This window comes from Fukomys damarensis, unplaced genomic scaffold (assembly GCF_012274545.1).
Source record: "Fukomys damarensis isolate Sample0158 unplaced genomic scaffold, DMR_v1.0_HiC HiC_scaffold_14, whole genome shotgun sequence".
NCBI classification, from domain to species: Eukaryota; Metazoa; Chordata; class Mammalia; order Rodentia; family Bathyergidae; genus Fukomys; species Fukomys damarensis.
This window is the reverse complement of record NW_022900926.1, coordinates 73525337-73542073: the sequence shown is the minus strand read 5'-3', so window position 1 is coordinate 73542073 and position 16737 is coordinate 73525337. Positions and strand designations below refer to the sequence as shown.

The window sequence follows — 16737 nt, the reverse complement described above, 5'->3', positions numbered from 1 at the left end:
AAAAAAAAGAAGAAATAACTTCTTTTAAATTCTGGTACTGGACTTAAATATTTTGTTTGGCTCAGTTTTGGGAAATGAAGGCAATAATGCTTTTTATATGCTCAAGCATTTCAATACTTACAAATATTAATAGTTATTCTTTCACATATATTACATACTTTGGATTAGTGTTCTCTGAAAATATTTTTAAGGTATTAAAGATACTTTTCTTTTTGCTAGAAATTATGTTATTAAATCGTAAATGTTCCACTGGATCCTCAGGAGTTTTAAAATTTAATTTTAAGTGGGTTTCCTGTGTACTAAAATAGTTTGTTTTAAATAGCACATACCAGATGAAGAGTGAAATGCTTTCTGATTCAGCTTTGGACAACTGCCCTGTAAACATCAATCTTGTATTTCAGGCAAGAAATGATTCACACTCTGTACTGGTTCAGTAGTATGTTTTTCCAAGAAATACTCTACAAGTCAATGTACGCGTAACTTTAAGGCGAGCTAACAAAAAATAAACAAGATGAAAACTTCCAAGGTTTTTCAGTCTTTTCTAAAATTCACTTAATTAGATTAAGTACAATCAGGTCAAAAGGATATTATTTTTAACTGGAAGGTATGGCTTGCTTTATAATTCTCTTCTTATAAAGATTAAGATCTCTTTAACTGTTTAATCAACTTTCGTCTAAATTTGTCATGGTGAATAAAAATTTATAAGGGGTAGGATCCCATTATAATGAACATCATTCTTTTGCTCATTTCTTTTGAGCATTTTTTACTATGTCTGACCACAGCCCAGAAAAAAGTGGTTTTGCTGATATAACAGAGAAATTTGTTGAGTAGGATTTAAAAGCCACAGAAATGCAAGTTTCCTTTCAGTTAGTATCTACTTTACAAAGCTGTTTTTCAGATATTTATCTACTCTATCCACTCATGTAAAAATATTCTATCAGGCTGGTTATCATTAGAGAGACATGTTTTTAAAGAATGCTACACTGGTATTATTATCAAGTTTTACATTTTTATGGTGCTGCTGACTGTTGATACTTAGATGAATACAGTTTGTTACATGATAATTTTTTTTCTGTTTCAGATTTGTGGTATAGTTATTCTACCACAAATCTCACATTTTTATAATGTGTAACACTATCTAAAACATCTGCAAAACAAATTTTTTTCTAGATATGAGATTTGTGCTTGTTTAGGTTTTTACAAAGAAGTGGAATGATGAGATCATCTGTTAAGTGATTCATGCTGAATATATTTACTCTTATCTGTCTACATTAGAAAAGCAGTATTTCTCTAATATAGGCGACCTAATACTTAAAAATCATATTCCATAGACCAAGAAATATAATAGTATTGATTGAAGTGGGATATATACCAATAAAACATACAAAACAGTTCATAAGAGTACTTCTGGGATAACCAGTAGATTGCCACAAGCCATAGTAGAGGATTTGAAAGTATTTCTAGTTTGAACTTTATTCCACATCTTTCAAATTCATTCTCAATGGATATTTATTAAGAGCCAACTTGACTGTATTTGATTATTAGAGATCAATAAATACTCATCAGATGAACAAGTCAAATACAGCCATTCCTCCTTTAATGAAGGAGTTCCAATCTTATGACTAGGATGTTAAAATAATTGGTCTCTAAATGAGAACTGTATACAGTATGTACATTACAACATTCAGAACAAAGAAATGGTCAAAGGAAACCCCAACTTGATCATACTGCTTTTATTTACATAACTCTTACATGAAGTTCTGTAATGTATAACAGAACATAAAACTATAGTACTGTACTGTACAGTTCAATCAGCAAAAATCACAGTACTGCATGAACAAGGTGCACTGCAGAAAAAAACATATTGAGGGGTTGGAGATTTAGGTCAGTGGCACTGCACCTGCCTCACAAGTGCAAGGTCCTGAGTTTGATCCCCAGTACAAAAAACAAACAAACAAAAAAAAACCCAAAACAAAACAAAACAAAAGATATTAAGGGTGTATAAACAAGATGCACAGAATTGTACCAAAAAAAAAAAAAAGACATTCAAGCTGCTAACATTTCAGTTATTGAATCTTTCCAAGTGTCATCATCACAATTACAATCAGGAGATGCAGAAGTCCCAGGGCTAAGAGAACTGATGAAGTAGAAATGGAAAAACTACTAGTAGGGGTCCTGGGTATAGTAAGAATCTTGTCACTGTCATCTGCTTTGTAATTTTCTTTTTTGCTTCATAAACTTTACAATAGTATCATAAAAATTCACTCGTTTGCTGTTCCACTTTTGTGAACTGCTCAATATTTGGATCCTCTAGTTCTAACACAGCTGCATTCAATGTTGAGAACACACTGTGGGCATACTGTAGAAGGTTTACTCACTGAGAAATCTGTGGAGTTTTCATGCATAGACTTGAATACAGAAGAAACCACCTTCAGGCTGTACTGTTGCTGGCATTCCAGCATCCTAACTTCAAACAGCATCCATCGGTGGTAAGTCCAAATGTCATTAAACGAGGACTATCTGTATGCCACTATCCAATTAAAAAACCCTTGGTTCTCAATCTCCTCCTAGAAGCATCAGCTTATCAAAGTGAGCTTCATTCTGAGTGACTCTATCTATGAAAGCAACTCTGTCCTGCCTCAAACAATAATGAACTACTCTTAAACAGTGGATATGTAAAATCAGGTCATGTGTGCTTGTTACATGAAACAGCAGGACAGTAAAACTCTAAGTGCCTGAGACAGCAAAAGCCAATCCAATGCTTTGATAAGACCACAGTAAGGTTAGTATATATTCATGAAATGTGTCAAAAGACAAAATTACAATAAATTTAAAGATCTCAATTGGCTTTGTGCATTTTTAAATTGGACAGTATTTTAAAACCACAAAATAGAATAAATATACTAGTGAGCTGAGCAAGGAAATTAGCATTATAGCCAGAAAGGAGCTAAAGAGAGCAGAAACAAAGAACAAAAAGTAAGCTGGTCATTTCCAAGTTTCTTTCCCTATAAAAGGGGGTGGGGGACAGAAAAAAAGAAGAACAGGAAAATAACTGGTTAACATTAGTTACTTTAGGTAACTTCTTTTTGGTAAGTATTGAAGGAAAGGGAACTTCATTACCATGTTGGTTGAAACTAGCCTGCTTGGAAAATCTGTCTATTACTGTATCTCTCTCAAATATCTTGGAAGGTCAGATAACGACTTAGTTTTGGTTTGGTGACTTTGAGTAACCATTTTAGTTTAGTCTGTCATGACACAGTGCAGCTGATGAGTCCAAAGCAGTAGCCTCCTATAAACTGTTACTAGAGAAATATAATTATCAAACAAATATTTATTTTTAATTTTATTTATTTGTGGTACCAAGGATCGAACTCAGGACCTTGTGCTTACAAGGCAGGCACTTTGCCACTGAGCTAAATCCCCAGCCCTCAAACAAATATTTATTGAGAGGCAACTTTTGGTCCAAGTACTATGCGAGGTGCTTTGGCTAAGGTGGTGAGCAAGAAAGAACTTTGTCCTTACATAGCCTTCAGTCTATGGTGAAGATAAAGAATAAGGAGGAAGTGTGCCAAGAAAAAAGGACGAAAAGAACTAGAAGAGACAACAGAGGCCAGATTTTGGAGGAGGCAGTGTGGTGAGAGGAGATAAAAGAGGGCTTGAAGGTGATTAAAAGATGAAAAATGAGGAAAAGGTAGCTAAGTAAAGTCAAAACAGGAAAAATCTAGATGGTATGGTCAATAACTCTACTTTTATTTTAAAAGATTTTATTGAGCACTGATTATATCACAACTTTGTCTGTCTTTGATGGGCAACTCATAGTGTCCCTAAATCCCCTGGAATTTACCCTCCCCCACCAAGTTATGTACTAGACTGCTGGACTGGTCATTAGCAAGTTTTATATGTCAAAAGTTGCTTCACAATATAAAGTTACAGGAGATCAATTTCCTTTTCCCATTATTTTCTGCTAAAATTGTTAACATATAGTTACACAATGAACCCTGCATTTATAAAAAAACTAAACTATTTTAGTGGCATGGTGCTAATTTATAATTGTAATGATTATCTGTGGCATTTAGTAGGGTCTTGCACTAAATGCATATGACTTTATACCAAGAAGGAGAATACTCTTGGTAAACCTATTATTTTAAAAAAAATCCACTTAATTCTGTAAGTATACAAGCCACAGAGAATAATGAAAACAAACTCTGGCCCAGACATTATTTTAAAGTTTTAACTTTATAATTATTCTAATTCTCCTTAAATGATAAAATACAAAGAACTAAAAATACAAGTTCCATTGAAATAAGTACATAAGATATGAAGAAAAAAGGTTGAGGCACTGACAAGGTCTATTTGGTAAGAAGTAAATTTATCTGCAGATGAATGACAGTCATTAATATTTATTTATCCTGGTCTCACTTGAATTAAAAGGTAGAAGGACACCTATAAAATTTTTTATTATTTTTTTTTAACCTCACAAATGCTATTATGCCTTAGAGAGGTTTGTCTTGTGTCTGGGAGTCAGGTAGCACTTATGTAAACTTCACATACAATTAATGGCCTCAGTAGTACAGCTGTAGTTACTCTTTAGCTAGAGTTCCAGGAACCCCCTCAGGAGTTTCATATTTGCTCTACATCAATAATGGCAGCTGGTGCACTTCTGGCCATGATTTTGGTCAGGACACTCACCTTCCATTGTGCATAGCAAATTGGCCTTTTCCTCCTTAGACTTATTTCTTGCATCATTTACAAGTCAACATTGTTTTAATTTTTTGATATTTTAATCATGGATTAAGAATAATTACTTTACAGTTAAAATTATACTTTTAAAGAAAGCTACAAAATCTCAAAAAAATAAATTTTCAAGTATACCACCCAGCCAGTTAATGTACCTCCCACTTTAATCGTACTATTTAATGTATCAAATACCTCCCACTTTAATCTTACATAGAGAAAACTGAGCATGTCTCTCCAACACTCCAAACCTTTAAGCTACACCACCACAAAAATTGCTGGTTGCCAATGACTCACCCAAATCAGTTAATTCAAGCTTTCAGCTCTCATTCCAGTATTAGAATATTCACAGTATTTCTGCTTCAAACACTAGAACTGTCTGACTTCACAAAAAAAAAAAAAAAAAAAAAAAAAAAAAAAAAAAAAAAAAAAAAAAAAAAAGAAAAGAAAAGTTGAGACCTGCTTTGGTTAGAAAGTTCCAATTTTGTCTTTTAAATTTCTCTTTAAACAAAAACCAAGTAACTCTGCTTTTCAGGTAAGTGAAGGAAATCAATGAAACCATACCTTTCTGTTGGGCAGAGCACAGCAGTGGGGTTGCTATAGCAACTCTTGTACACTGCCCGCAGAAGGCCCCATCAGGAAAGCAAGCTTTTGCTCCACCCACCGAAGCGTCAGTGGTCCTGGCACGCAGGCTGTGCACAAAGACACGTTTTTAGTTCAGTAGCTGTGATGGAGCAACGAAACCCATTGTTTACTGTCTCCCAGGAATAAATGTCACCTCAACAACTAAAACCAACTCCACACTAAGTTGTTCTGTGTGGTTATGTATTTCTGCAGTGTGGCAGATTTATACTCTTTACCCCAACCCTGTAGTCCACGTTTTCCTTCAGGAACTCTGCGGAGCGGGGTGGGGGTGGAATCAGAACATTTCCATTTTTGTGCTGTACAATAATGATTGTTATTTTGGCCACTCCGATTTAAAAACACTTACTGAGTCTTAATTAAATGTTAAGCCTTCTTTCTGTTGGACGCTTTTGCATGTTAGTTATCATTTAGTCCCCACAGCAACCCTGGGAGTAGGATTACTATAACCCCCACTTTACAGATGAGAAACTGAAGCTCCAAAGTGAACTGATTATGTAAACTAACAAACAATGAAGTCAGAATTTAAATTCAAGTCTAACTCGAAAGTCTTGTGTTCTTTTCTACCATACAATTCTTTTGAAAAAAAATTTTTTGAGAAAATACCAAATTCTTAATTGAAATATTTAAGTGTTTCTAAAATGAGTTCGGGGACTGGGATTTAGCTCAGTGGTTCCAATGCCTGCCTCACAAGTGAAAGGTCCGGAGTTTGAACCCCCGTACCGAAAAAAAAAAAAAAAAAAAGGTAATTTGTTTTAGCAATACATTTTCATAACTTCTCCAATAAAAATATATTTGCCAGGTGTGGTGGCACACATCTGTAATTCCAGCACTTGCACTTGGGAAGCCAAAGAAGGAGGATCGCTGTGAGTTCGAGGCCAGCTTGAACTACAAAGCATGTCCCTGTCTGAAAAAAAAACAGGGCCGGGGATTTATCTCAGTGGTTTCTGCCGCCTGCCTCGCAAGTGCAAGGTCCTGAGTTCGATCCCCAGTACCAATAAAACAAAAAACAAAAAACAAAAAAAATCCCAAACCAAGCCCCCCTCCAACTTCCTAAATGCACAGAAGTAAAGGGTCGCATTATTCTTTTTAGTTTCTTTTTTTCTTTTCCTCTTTTGGTTTTTGCTGAGCTTAAATTACAGAACTTATATCTTTGAGAAGGAAAGGTAAAGTAGGAAAATGGGTATGGTGCTATAACTGAGTTTAGATGGAACATCCAGGGGAAGCTGATAGGGAAGGCAAAGTAAAAGCAAGTTAAGGACACAGCGCATGTATTATGCAAACCAGGAAAGAAACTTTGATCTGTGCCGTTAATTACTTTCATGTTCAGTTCCAAGTATCAGTCTGCCCATTTTTAGTCAGCTCATTTTCAGGCATGGAAACGCCTCTACTATGGCATTTCTTCTCACCATTAGCATGAATCACAGTTCTACACCCCCCTAGAAGGTTCATAATTATGTACTTTTTGAGAATTTGCTAGGAAATCAGAAACAGAGGCCGTCTTTTAAAAATTATTTTTCTTAGCTCCCCAGGTCCCTGACCTAAAAATTCTTTTATACCCAAAGCTGGAACACTCCTACTGGTGTGAATTCAGAGAATTTGGTAAATTCTTAAACTGCTACCCTATACTCCAAGCTTTTCTTACAGCTTTTCTATCTATCCTCTATTTCTACTTTAGTTGATGACTTCAGTTCCTAGTTGCATCAGAAGATTTGAGAATCCAAGAGTTCGAAAGAGCTGTACTAGTTATCACAGGCTTCTAAAAAGCCAAGTGTAAATTTATGAAAGAGTATGCATACATAAAGAAATTATTACATCACTAATTTAAAAATATAAAAATAAAGATATGCCACATCACCCTGATTTTTTGCTGGATAAGCTAATTAAATACCTCTCTTTCTAATAAAAATATACCATTTTTTGGGTAGTAGGAACTCATCTTCTCAATTTATATTGAAAGATATTATATGTAATGCAAAGAATAAAAATCAGCAAAGGTTATAAAGAAGATAGACCACTGGTATTAAAAAAACTAGACTTTGAAAAGGAATGATATTCTGTCAGTGAATTACTATCTCATACATATTAGGTAACTATGGATTCCTACTTGTAATTGTCACATAAAACCAACATTAAAGACTTTTCCACAAAACTGTAGAAATAAGACAGGGAGGTAGCACTAGGAAAGTTAAAGATCTTTCTGTACTCTGTTCATTTAATGTTGGTTCTTTTGGTTTCAAGTCTACTACAGGAAAAAGTGGAATGGTATTGATATCTCAGATTTAACTCAATTTTGAATACTGGGCAATGCAGTATAATTTCCTAGATTTGGCTTAAGATATCTATAGGGTGAAAAATGTTTCAAAAAGATAATGAATTTAAGGACTTTGGTCAGTAAGAAAAAGAAAAAAAAAGGTGTTATGTTATTAGGGAGTCTTAGTTGGTCACTAAGCATTAATTTTAAAACATACAACTTCATGTTTATAGAGGCCAAAAACATAATTTAAAATTTCACAAACATATATTAGATTAAAACCATTTTAACAATTCAAGTTCTTGCTGACAAAGTTCATTCAAGCTGACAGTTTTGCTACTGTATTACTGTTCCCACGTGATATCATCTCTTCTCAATTTCACTTGAATATTATGAACTTGTATTGGATGAAAGTTGCTACTTTTCTGAGAAGAGTTAGCTTTATTCAAACATTTTCTGGGGCTGTTTTTCATGCTCTTCAAACTTTGGTTACTGTCTTGCTGAATACCCGAAGCTTTACTTGTCTTTGAGTTTTGAACTTTTTGCTGCAGTTTATGGACCTGAAAGAGAGAGAGAGAGAGAGAGAGACAGAGAGAGGAAAAAAAATCTAACATTTTAGTAAAAGAGATACTATAAATATAAAATAGATGAACTGAATTGATGGCCTAAAGATTACATTAAATTAAAAAGTTTAGGGGCCGGGGATTTAGCTCAGCGGTTCGGTGGCCTGCCCTGCAAGCGCAAGGACCTGAGTTCAATACCCAGTACCAAAAAAAAAAAAAAAAAGTTTAGCTCAGTAAGTTTTTATAGAACATTTATTATACACCAAACACTGCGCTAGTCATGTAGAAATATGAATAAGATAGTCCTTGCTGTCTAGGAGCTTAGTGCTCTGATTAGTGAAAAAATGTCATATACATGATAACTATGGAATATTTCAAGTTGAGTCAAGTAGGAAAAAGTGTATATTTGAGAAGGCTAAAGTAGAACAAGATCAGTGTAGGCTGCAGAAGTATAGGGAAAGACCGTATGAGGATATGAGACTGATAAAAAGAGAAAAGAGAAAAGAGAAGACTTTTCAGGCAACCCAGTAAAACAAAGAACTAGTGCTAGGAATAAGTACTGAGTACATATATAATCTTAGAAGCATGTCTGATTTAAAGTCCCAGTGAACTCAGGAAAAAAAGTCAAAAGAATAATTTTACTTTCTTGAGGAGTGTCTGCTAATAATAGAATAGAGAGAATTAAACAAAACAATTCTGGTTAGGGATTTAGCTCAGTGGCAGCATACCTGCCTTGCAAGCTCAAGGTCCTGAGTTCAAATCCCAGTACCGCAAATTAAAAAAAAAAATCTATAACCCCCACCAAATAATCCTATCAACAAACCCAAATACATTTCTTTAAAGTCTGACCCATTACTGATTATTTCACTTATGCATAGGTCTAACTTGTAGAGCTGATGCAGATATTGATTGAGTAACTGGTTGTCTCTTTGCTTAGAAGGCAATTTTTATTACAGATTAAATTTGCCATGATAAAATGCTTAAAATTTACACTGTTATACCTACTATGGAATATAACATAATTTTAAAAATATAAAATGTAAAGGATGCTTAAATTCTAAAAACACGATTGTCCTATTCAAATTTCTCTTATTCAATTATAATAAAGTGTACAAATTGTATCAAGTTTTATAATCTTCACCCAAACAAGCATATAAAATTTTTTACTTACTATAGCCTAAAAAGCCAATAAAGTGAAAATATATGCTCCAAAAGTTTCATTTCTTTCTTTCTTGGTCATAAGCAGAATAAAGGCAATAACATTCTGCATCTTTATTACTTTCCTATAAAAGTGGGGGGAGGTTTATTTGTGAGATTAATGCATTACCAGCTTATATGAATGATGACTATTCAAGGTTTAAGGAAAAGTTCCCTTGCCTTCTGCCCCAGCACTGCAATAATGCTGAAAGGTAAACTATGGAATCACTGTCTTAAGAAATAATATATTTGTGATTCTTTAGTCAAAATGTTAAAACAGTTACACCATTTTTAGTTAAGACTTCACATATAAGTATACAGTTCTCAATATCTATATCCTAACTACAGCTACTGTAGCTGAGCATAGGTCCCCAGGAAATGGCCCAGCTTGTTTTGGGAAAGAAGAAATAGTAGTTTTAGAATTGGGGTACTGCTTAAATAGCCATGTATAAACCTGCCTTAGAGACTTGGGGTCATAGGGGCATCATTATGACATTAGAGGGGAGATGATAAGGGAAAAGAAGGGCTGAAAGGTTAACTTGGAGGCATTTCTCACAATTTTTCCAAAGCCTAAATACATAATTCAATCTTCTTGCTCCTGTCTCTTTACATTATCTTGGAGAGTCAGGTCATTTTAGTGGCCCAGGTCATTTAGGAGGCCCAGGTCACTTTAATGGGTCTATATAAGAGATTTACATGACTCCTAGATTTTTAGTAACCCACACAAACAGACTTCAAATTAGGAAAGTCATATGGAGAAATAATACTGAATCCAGATATATTATCTGCTTATTAAAACTTTTTACTAAACCTTACATTGTCCTGATGCGTCTTCAGTTTGGAAATTTGTTTTTCTTTAATTTCCATTTTCTTGACTAAACGCTCTAGTTCATATTCTATGTTGTCACATATGGAATGGCTTTCAGTTTCCTTCATTTGTTTCAGTAGTTCTTCATGCTCCCTATCAAAAAACAAAAACAAAAACAAAAACCATATACCAAGGCCTACTATAGTTCATATGACTTGAGATTAGATACATTTAGAAATATGTTAGGCTGCTAAACATCCTTTAAAAATATGAATTCCTGATATTCACAGCTAAATGTACTAAAATTTTCTAATGCCTCTGGCTAAAGGAATTACAAGATTCTCTTCAATTCAAACTCTGGAATTTGAAATACTGTGAATAGAGCTAGTTTGTATGTCTCATAGAGGTCTCTCTTCAAGTAGCTGGCCAGTCAAATCATGTAGTTCTGGAATTCCTGTTGAACATATATTTAAACATGGGGCATAATATATATGTGCCTCGTACAGAATCTTCTGTGGATGCTTCAAAATTTATAATGCAGACCAGTTAGAGTATAAAAGGAATTATATTCCTACTTGTCTAATGAAATCATTCACTTAATTAAAAGACTCTTAAAAACAAAAACAATCTTTCTCACAAAAGCTCTTGTAAATTATAATGTAAGGTTAACAGACCTTATTTATTAGATTGACAGTAACATGCCTATCAGTCCAGATCCTGGGAATACAGAAACTCCTTAGATCAGAGAAGTAGTAATTACACAGTTAAACACATAAGTATAGTACAAGGAAAAAATGAAAAATAGTGACAATAAATCTGCAGATCAAAATAAAGTTAGGTCCTGCTAGGTACGGTGGTACATGACTATAATCCTAGCTATTTGGGAGGCTGAGGCATGCAGATCTAGACTGAGGCCAGCCAGGGGAATTTAGTGAGACCCTGTCTCCAAATAAAAAAGAAATGGGGAAGTAGCTCAGAGGCAGAAAATTCAAATAGCTAAGCAAGGACTTTAAGAATTTATAAATGGCATTTTTCTGGGGACTGAAAGAAAAAAATATTATCTAAAAATCTTGTTACTTCTATTGATTCAGAATAAAAATACTTACATGCTCATTTGGTCTAGCTCATCTTGCATTGCCATCAAAAGTTCAGACAAATTGTCACAAATGGAAATAGACTTTTCTGATTCACGAGGTACAGCTTTATACTGGGAAATCGTTCTAGGAGGCTTACAGAGACATCGAGGCTCAATCACTTGGGTGCCTTTCGGAAAGCCATGTGGGCTGCAATGATACGTCTTGTGCTGAAGGCTTTGCCTACCTGCATTCACAGAACAGCCTGCACTGGCAGACTTAAGGGAGAAAAATCAGCTGAGGACAACGTGAATGATGGTATTTAAACAGCACTTACAAATAAGTAGAAGACTTCTTGAACTATCTTCATTTTTTATCCTCTCACCTTTTTAGCCTCAAAAAGTGGTGCTCTAAACTTTGAATAAATTTGTAGAGGTGGTCCTTTTTTTAAACATTTACTTTTCTAAATATTGACAGGGGGAAAAGTAAACACATTTAAAAATATATTTACAATATGAACTCTCAAAACTGAACAGTTAGCAAAAAATACAATTTGAAAAAAATCACAAAATTAAGAGTATATTTTTCTTGCCATTATATATTACTAAAGTTTATGTAATGCAACTATCTAAAATGTCAATTGATACAATAAACAAGATACTGATCCCCCATCTTTATTTTATTTTATTTATTTTTTGGTACTGGGGATCAAACGCGGGTCTTTGCACTTAGGAGGTAGGTGCCGGAACCACTAAGCTAAATCCCCAGCCCTCCTCCATCTTTATTATTAGGCAAATTCAAAGGATATGAACATAGAAAGGATAAATAACAATAAATTCCCTATATAAATGACTTTACACACCTACAAATTATCTTTTTTTGGGGGCTACCGGGGATTGAACTTGGGACCTTGCGCTTGTAAGGCAGGCAGCAGAACCACTGAGCTAAATCCCAGCCCATATAAACTATCTGTAAAAATCATTTCTATGTACATATACAAAACTGCATTCAAGATTTGTTAGCATTCATTGTGTTCACTGCCACTTCAAAAAAAGTACCACCAAATAGAGTTAAAGACAATAGAAATGTTTGCTTTTCTATAAAAACTGAAGTGGTTCCTATTACTTCACAAAGACACCTATAGCACCCAGTATGTGCTTGTTTTGCCTTGACTGTCAAGTAAATATAGAGCTGAGTTTCTTACATGACTGATGTTACTTTTTTTTTAACCCAGCCTTTATATAATTTTCTGTTCTTATACCTAAAACCATCATCATTTGAATAATTTCATGGCATTATTGCACATCTTTTATTATAAATTCTTGAAATACTTTCTGAAAAGAGGTAGATATAAAGGTTTAAAAGGTGAAAAATGAGTGTTAGGCAATAAGAAAGTTGTTTGTGAAAAAGTTTTATATGCATACCTTTGAAGATTTTTTCTTTTCCTTGGAGTGTTTTGAATTTGAAACTGAAGACATTAAAATTTTACTGATTTCAAGTCCAGTCTGAAGCTGTATTGAAGAAACAATTCATAAAATTGATTTGCAACAAACTTCTTCAAGTATAATAAAAATCAGTCTCAGTTTTTAAGCAAAAAAAGGTTTTTTGAGAGACAGGTACATTGTATGGCTACACAGGAACTGAGGTAAGAGGACTGCTTGAGGCCAGTTCAGGGCCAAAGCAGGCAACAGAGTAAGAGACCTCATCATCTCAAAAAACAAAACAAAAATCTTTTGAGGAAGAAAAGAAAACTCAAAATACTATTTTCTGTGTGTATCAAAGTCAGTAAGTCTAATGTTAATTACAATTATTTTCTGTTTATAAGAGAATCAATTATTTATATATACATGTATTGTATATACACACATATATACAAACTGAAAATAATGTATTGTAGGAGTTACTTCAACTGAAAGTATTTGTATCTGCTAGGATTTCAAAAGACAGAGACCTCTTGGGAATGCATCCAAGTGTATGAATATACTGGCTAACTGAAAATTTCATTACTACAGCAAGAAGTGGCGAATTAATAATCCAGAAAACAGAAATTAGAGTCTAGGATATAGGTTTCCATTAATAAAAATACAGAATCATAAAAACATATTATTTACCTCAGCAGCTTTGTCTTGAAATAACTTACGCTGATGTTCTTCTTCCTGAAGTTTTTCCTCCAGATGTTTAATCTTGTCCTGCAAGAGAATAAAAAACTAGGATTGTTATATAAAAAAACCAGAGACAGGGCTTGGGGATATAGTTCAGTGGCACTGGGCCTGCTTTGAAAGCATGGGGTCCTGAGTTCAATCCCAGTACAAAAAAAAAAAAAAAAGCAAACACACACACACACACACATACACACACACACACACACAGAAACCAAAAAAACAGACAAATACCTTTTAATTTTCCAAAAGTTCTAAGGGTCTTGATTTTTAAGAGTTAGCAAATTAAAACAGAAAGTAGGAAAAGGAATGGGAAAAAATGTTAAGATATTTCTTGGTTTTCTTACCATGCTTCCTTACCCGCTATTATATATGAAGAGAACAAAATAAAAGCAAAGAATGTACACACACATATACTTTTATTTATTTTTTCCTTTTTTGGTACCAGCCTTGTGCTTGCCAGACAGGTGTTGTGCCACTGAGCTACCCACTGAGCTACATCCCTGGCCCAGACTTTATAAACTGCTACCAACAGAACCATTATAACATTTTTGAAGGTATTAAAGGTCCAGAAGGTCAAACAATTACAGCCTTGGGTTTCAATGTTCCAGCAACAGAAAATTAACAATGAATGCCTACTATGTGCTTATGGTAAGAGTCTAGTTGGGAGAAGGAAGACATACATGATCCTTCTCATGTGAGAGCTTACATAGTATTGTAGTTAGAGAATTTAGTAACATACATGAAACAAAGCAATGACTATGCCTTAACATGGACCATGTATACACTATTCAACCTTACACATGAAAGTATTACATCTTATACTTGTGATGACAGTCAGAATAGGATGACAGTACTATTTCAAAGGGAGAACTTCTCAAGTGTTGGGTAACCGAAGGAAGGTTTCAAAGAGAGAAAATCCTATGCAATGGAAAATATTTGGGGAGGAGAGGAATCTAGGATAGGCTTAACTTCACCACAGGTAGTAAAAGATAATCTTTTCAATATCCTCTAGGCAAAATATCTGACAAATGAAAATATCTTGCTGTCTTAGAAGAAGCCAAAATCACAATTTCACATCAAAAGGCAAACTCATTCATGCCATGACAGAACATTTTTACTTTTATCTCAAAAGACAGGACTAGCTGGATTACTAAAAGTTATAAATGAAATTTTCTAAATCTAAGATTTGCTGTATGAATATACAGTAAACAATACCAATTTTGCTTATCAGTAAAGATTTATTTCTGGCATCATCACTTCAAAGAAACAAGTAGAAGCTTACCTCAGCAGTCTTCTGAGTGGTTGTCAGTCTAAAACACTCTTTTTCTAAGACATCAAGCTTTTCAAGTTTTGCATGCAGCTTCATCTGATCTTGTTCTTTTTCTCTTTGAAGCTGGGCCTGGAAAAGTTAAAAACAAAACCTGAATTTGGCAAGTGATGCCAATGAATCAAGAAAAATAAAATTTCTGTGAATTCAAAATGCAATATAAATGTATTATAAGAATGTACACATGAGATGTGACTGAAAAGGATGGTGAATGTTTAAATTTTAAAAATTAAGGGCTGGGGATTTAGCTCAGTGGCACTACACCTGCCTTGCAAACACAAGGTCCTGAGTTCAATCCCTGGTACTGGAAAAGAAATTATTGTAATAAAAACACACTGCTATTAAGTTCGCCCAAAACACCCCCTTGCTTCAAACACACTTATCCCATAGTTCTTGTCATTTCCCAAGTAGTTCTGGAGGCCCTCTTTTGTGTCTTTAGCTTTGCTGTTGTGGCTGCCTTAAATGTCCTAAACAGATTGGAGATGTTTACCTTTCATGGTCATTTTGTTTAGAGAAGAGCCAGAAGTTGCATGATACCAGATTCAGTGAAGGAGGTCGATGAGGACAGAGACCATAAAGTGTTTTACAACTCTGCCTTCACACTGGATGATACTCAGCAGCATTCAAAGCATTTAAAAAAAGTAACAACTCCTAGAAATGCTCACAAAGGAGGACTTAAGTGGCAAGAACAATAGGATAAATGCATTTGAAGTGAGTGGGAGTATTGTGACAGGATGTAATGGAAATATGTCTTTTACTGTAATAATATTTAAACATTCACCATAGATTTAGATTTTAAATTTAGACATTTACTGTATATTTCAATTAGACTTCTTAACTTTAGTTGCTTATAAACAAAACGTTTTCTGAGAATTGAAACAAATATAAATCCATCCTTTTTTTTTTTTGGTACTGGGGACTGAACTCAGGACTTGCACTTGTGAGGTAGGTGGCGGCACCACTGAGCTAAATTCCTGGCCTGAAACAAATATAAATCTGTTGTAAGAAACATATACATTCTTTAAGTACTTTAAGCAAAAAATAAGCATTATATATATCTTTTTTCCTCATTGAGTTTATTGGTACATTTTAGATATACAGTACAGTTACATTCATTATTGGGATCTTGTACCTTTACACGACAGGTCTGGGTTCTCATTTTTCCCCTTGTCCCTGCCCTTTCTTTACCTCCCCTCCCCCTTTACAAACACTTTATTTCCATTTTTTTTTCTTTTCCTTTATTACCTTTCCCCTACCCTTCCCAAGGTTATATTTTTAAGGAGCAAATAAAATGTACCCCTTCAAAATATGTGCTATATTAGCATGAATGGAATAAATGACATTATTTATTCTTATATAACATCTCTACTAAGGGACACATCATTAGCAACATCTGTATTATATAAAGGGCCATTCAGAAGGTGACCACACCTAATTACTGACTTAATCTCTTTCTAACTCTAACATAGAAACACAGCTGTCAAGGAGTAAAGCATAAAGAATATATGAAGAAAAAGAAATTCATACATATATGCCTTTCTATACACTATTTACCACAATAATGAAAAAGATATTAATAATATGGTCAACTGTGATGGTACTATCTGCTCAATTTCCTATACATCTAGAATGTCTCTAAAAGATAAAAGCAAACAAATAAACAAAAAACCATGATAAACAAGAGTTTTGGTGACCCGTGGCCTAATATTCCACTGGAGTCTCAGAGGAGAGGGAAGTATGATAGAAAAATTATTGAAGGAAAACAGCTAAAAATGTTCTAAATTTTAATGAAAAACACTAATAGATTAAAAAAAGATCTTGAAAAGTCCCAAGCATAACTACAAGAAAATTTATACCCAAGGATATTGTTATCAAATTCTCAAAGCTGGTTGACTAGAGGAGTTTTGTTAGAAAGACTCAGAGAACATTAATTAGAAACACAGGTAACAACTATGGAACGCACATACACTGTGATAC

At 34.1% G+C, this 16737-nt stretch overlaps 2 protein-coding genes across 11 annotated transcripts in view; both read right to left on the bottom strand.

Annotated features, from left to right (window-relative positions):
* Window positions 1-6218, bottom strand: part of Ccdc162p — a 187355-nt gene extending 181137 nt beyond the window's left edge. Inside the window, 2 exon segments of the mRNA XM_033763439.1 lie at window positions 5032-5113; window positions 5299-6218. The gene's annotated coding sequence lies outside the window, so the exon portion shown is untranslated.
* Window positions 6219-7849: 1631 nt separating this feature from the next.
* Window positions 7850-16737, bottom strand: part of Cep57l1 (centrosomal protein 57 like 1) — a 72494-nt gene continuing 63606 nt past the window's right edge. For 5 of the 10 annotated variants that reach the window (XM_019209204.2, XM_010635298.3, XM_033763436.1 and 2 more), the window contains 7 exons: window positions 14716-14832; window positions 13383-13460; window positions 12696-12782; window positions 11657-11734; window positions 11305-11549; window positions 10207-10351; window positions 7853-8190 (listed from right to left, as the gene is read on the bottom strand). In XM_019209204.2, the coding sequence (XP_019064749.1) occupies window positions 7975-8190; window positions 10207-10351; window positions 11305-11549; window positions 11657-11734; window positions 12696-12782; window positions 13383-13460; window positions 14716-14832 (966 nt within the window). In that variant the 3' untranslated portion in view covers window positions 7853-7974. Of the gene's footprint in view, window positions 8191-9364; window positions 9477-10206; window positions 10352-11304; window positions 11550-11656; window positions 11735-12695; window positions 12783-13382; window positions 13461-14715; window positions 14833-16737 lie in introns of all 10 variants that reach the window. The other 5 variants (XM_019209205.2, XM_033763437.1, XM_010635296.2 and 2 more) reach the window with 4 other exon arrangements.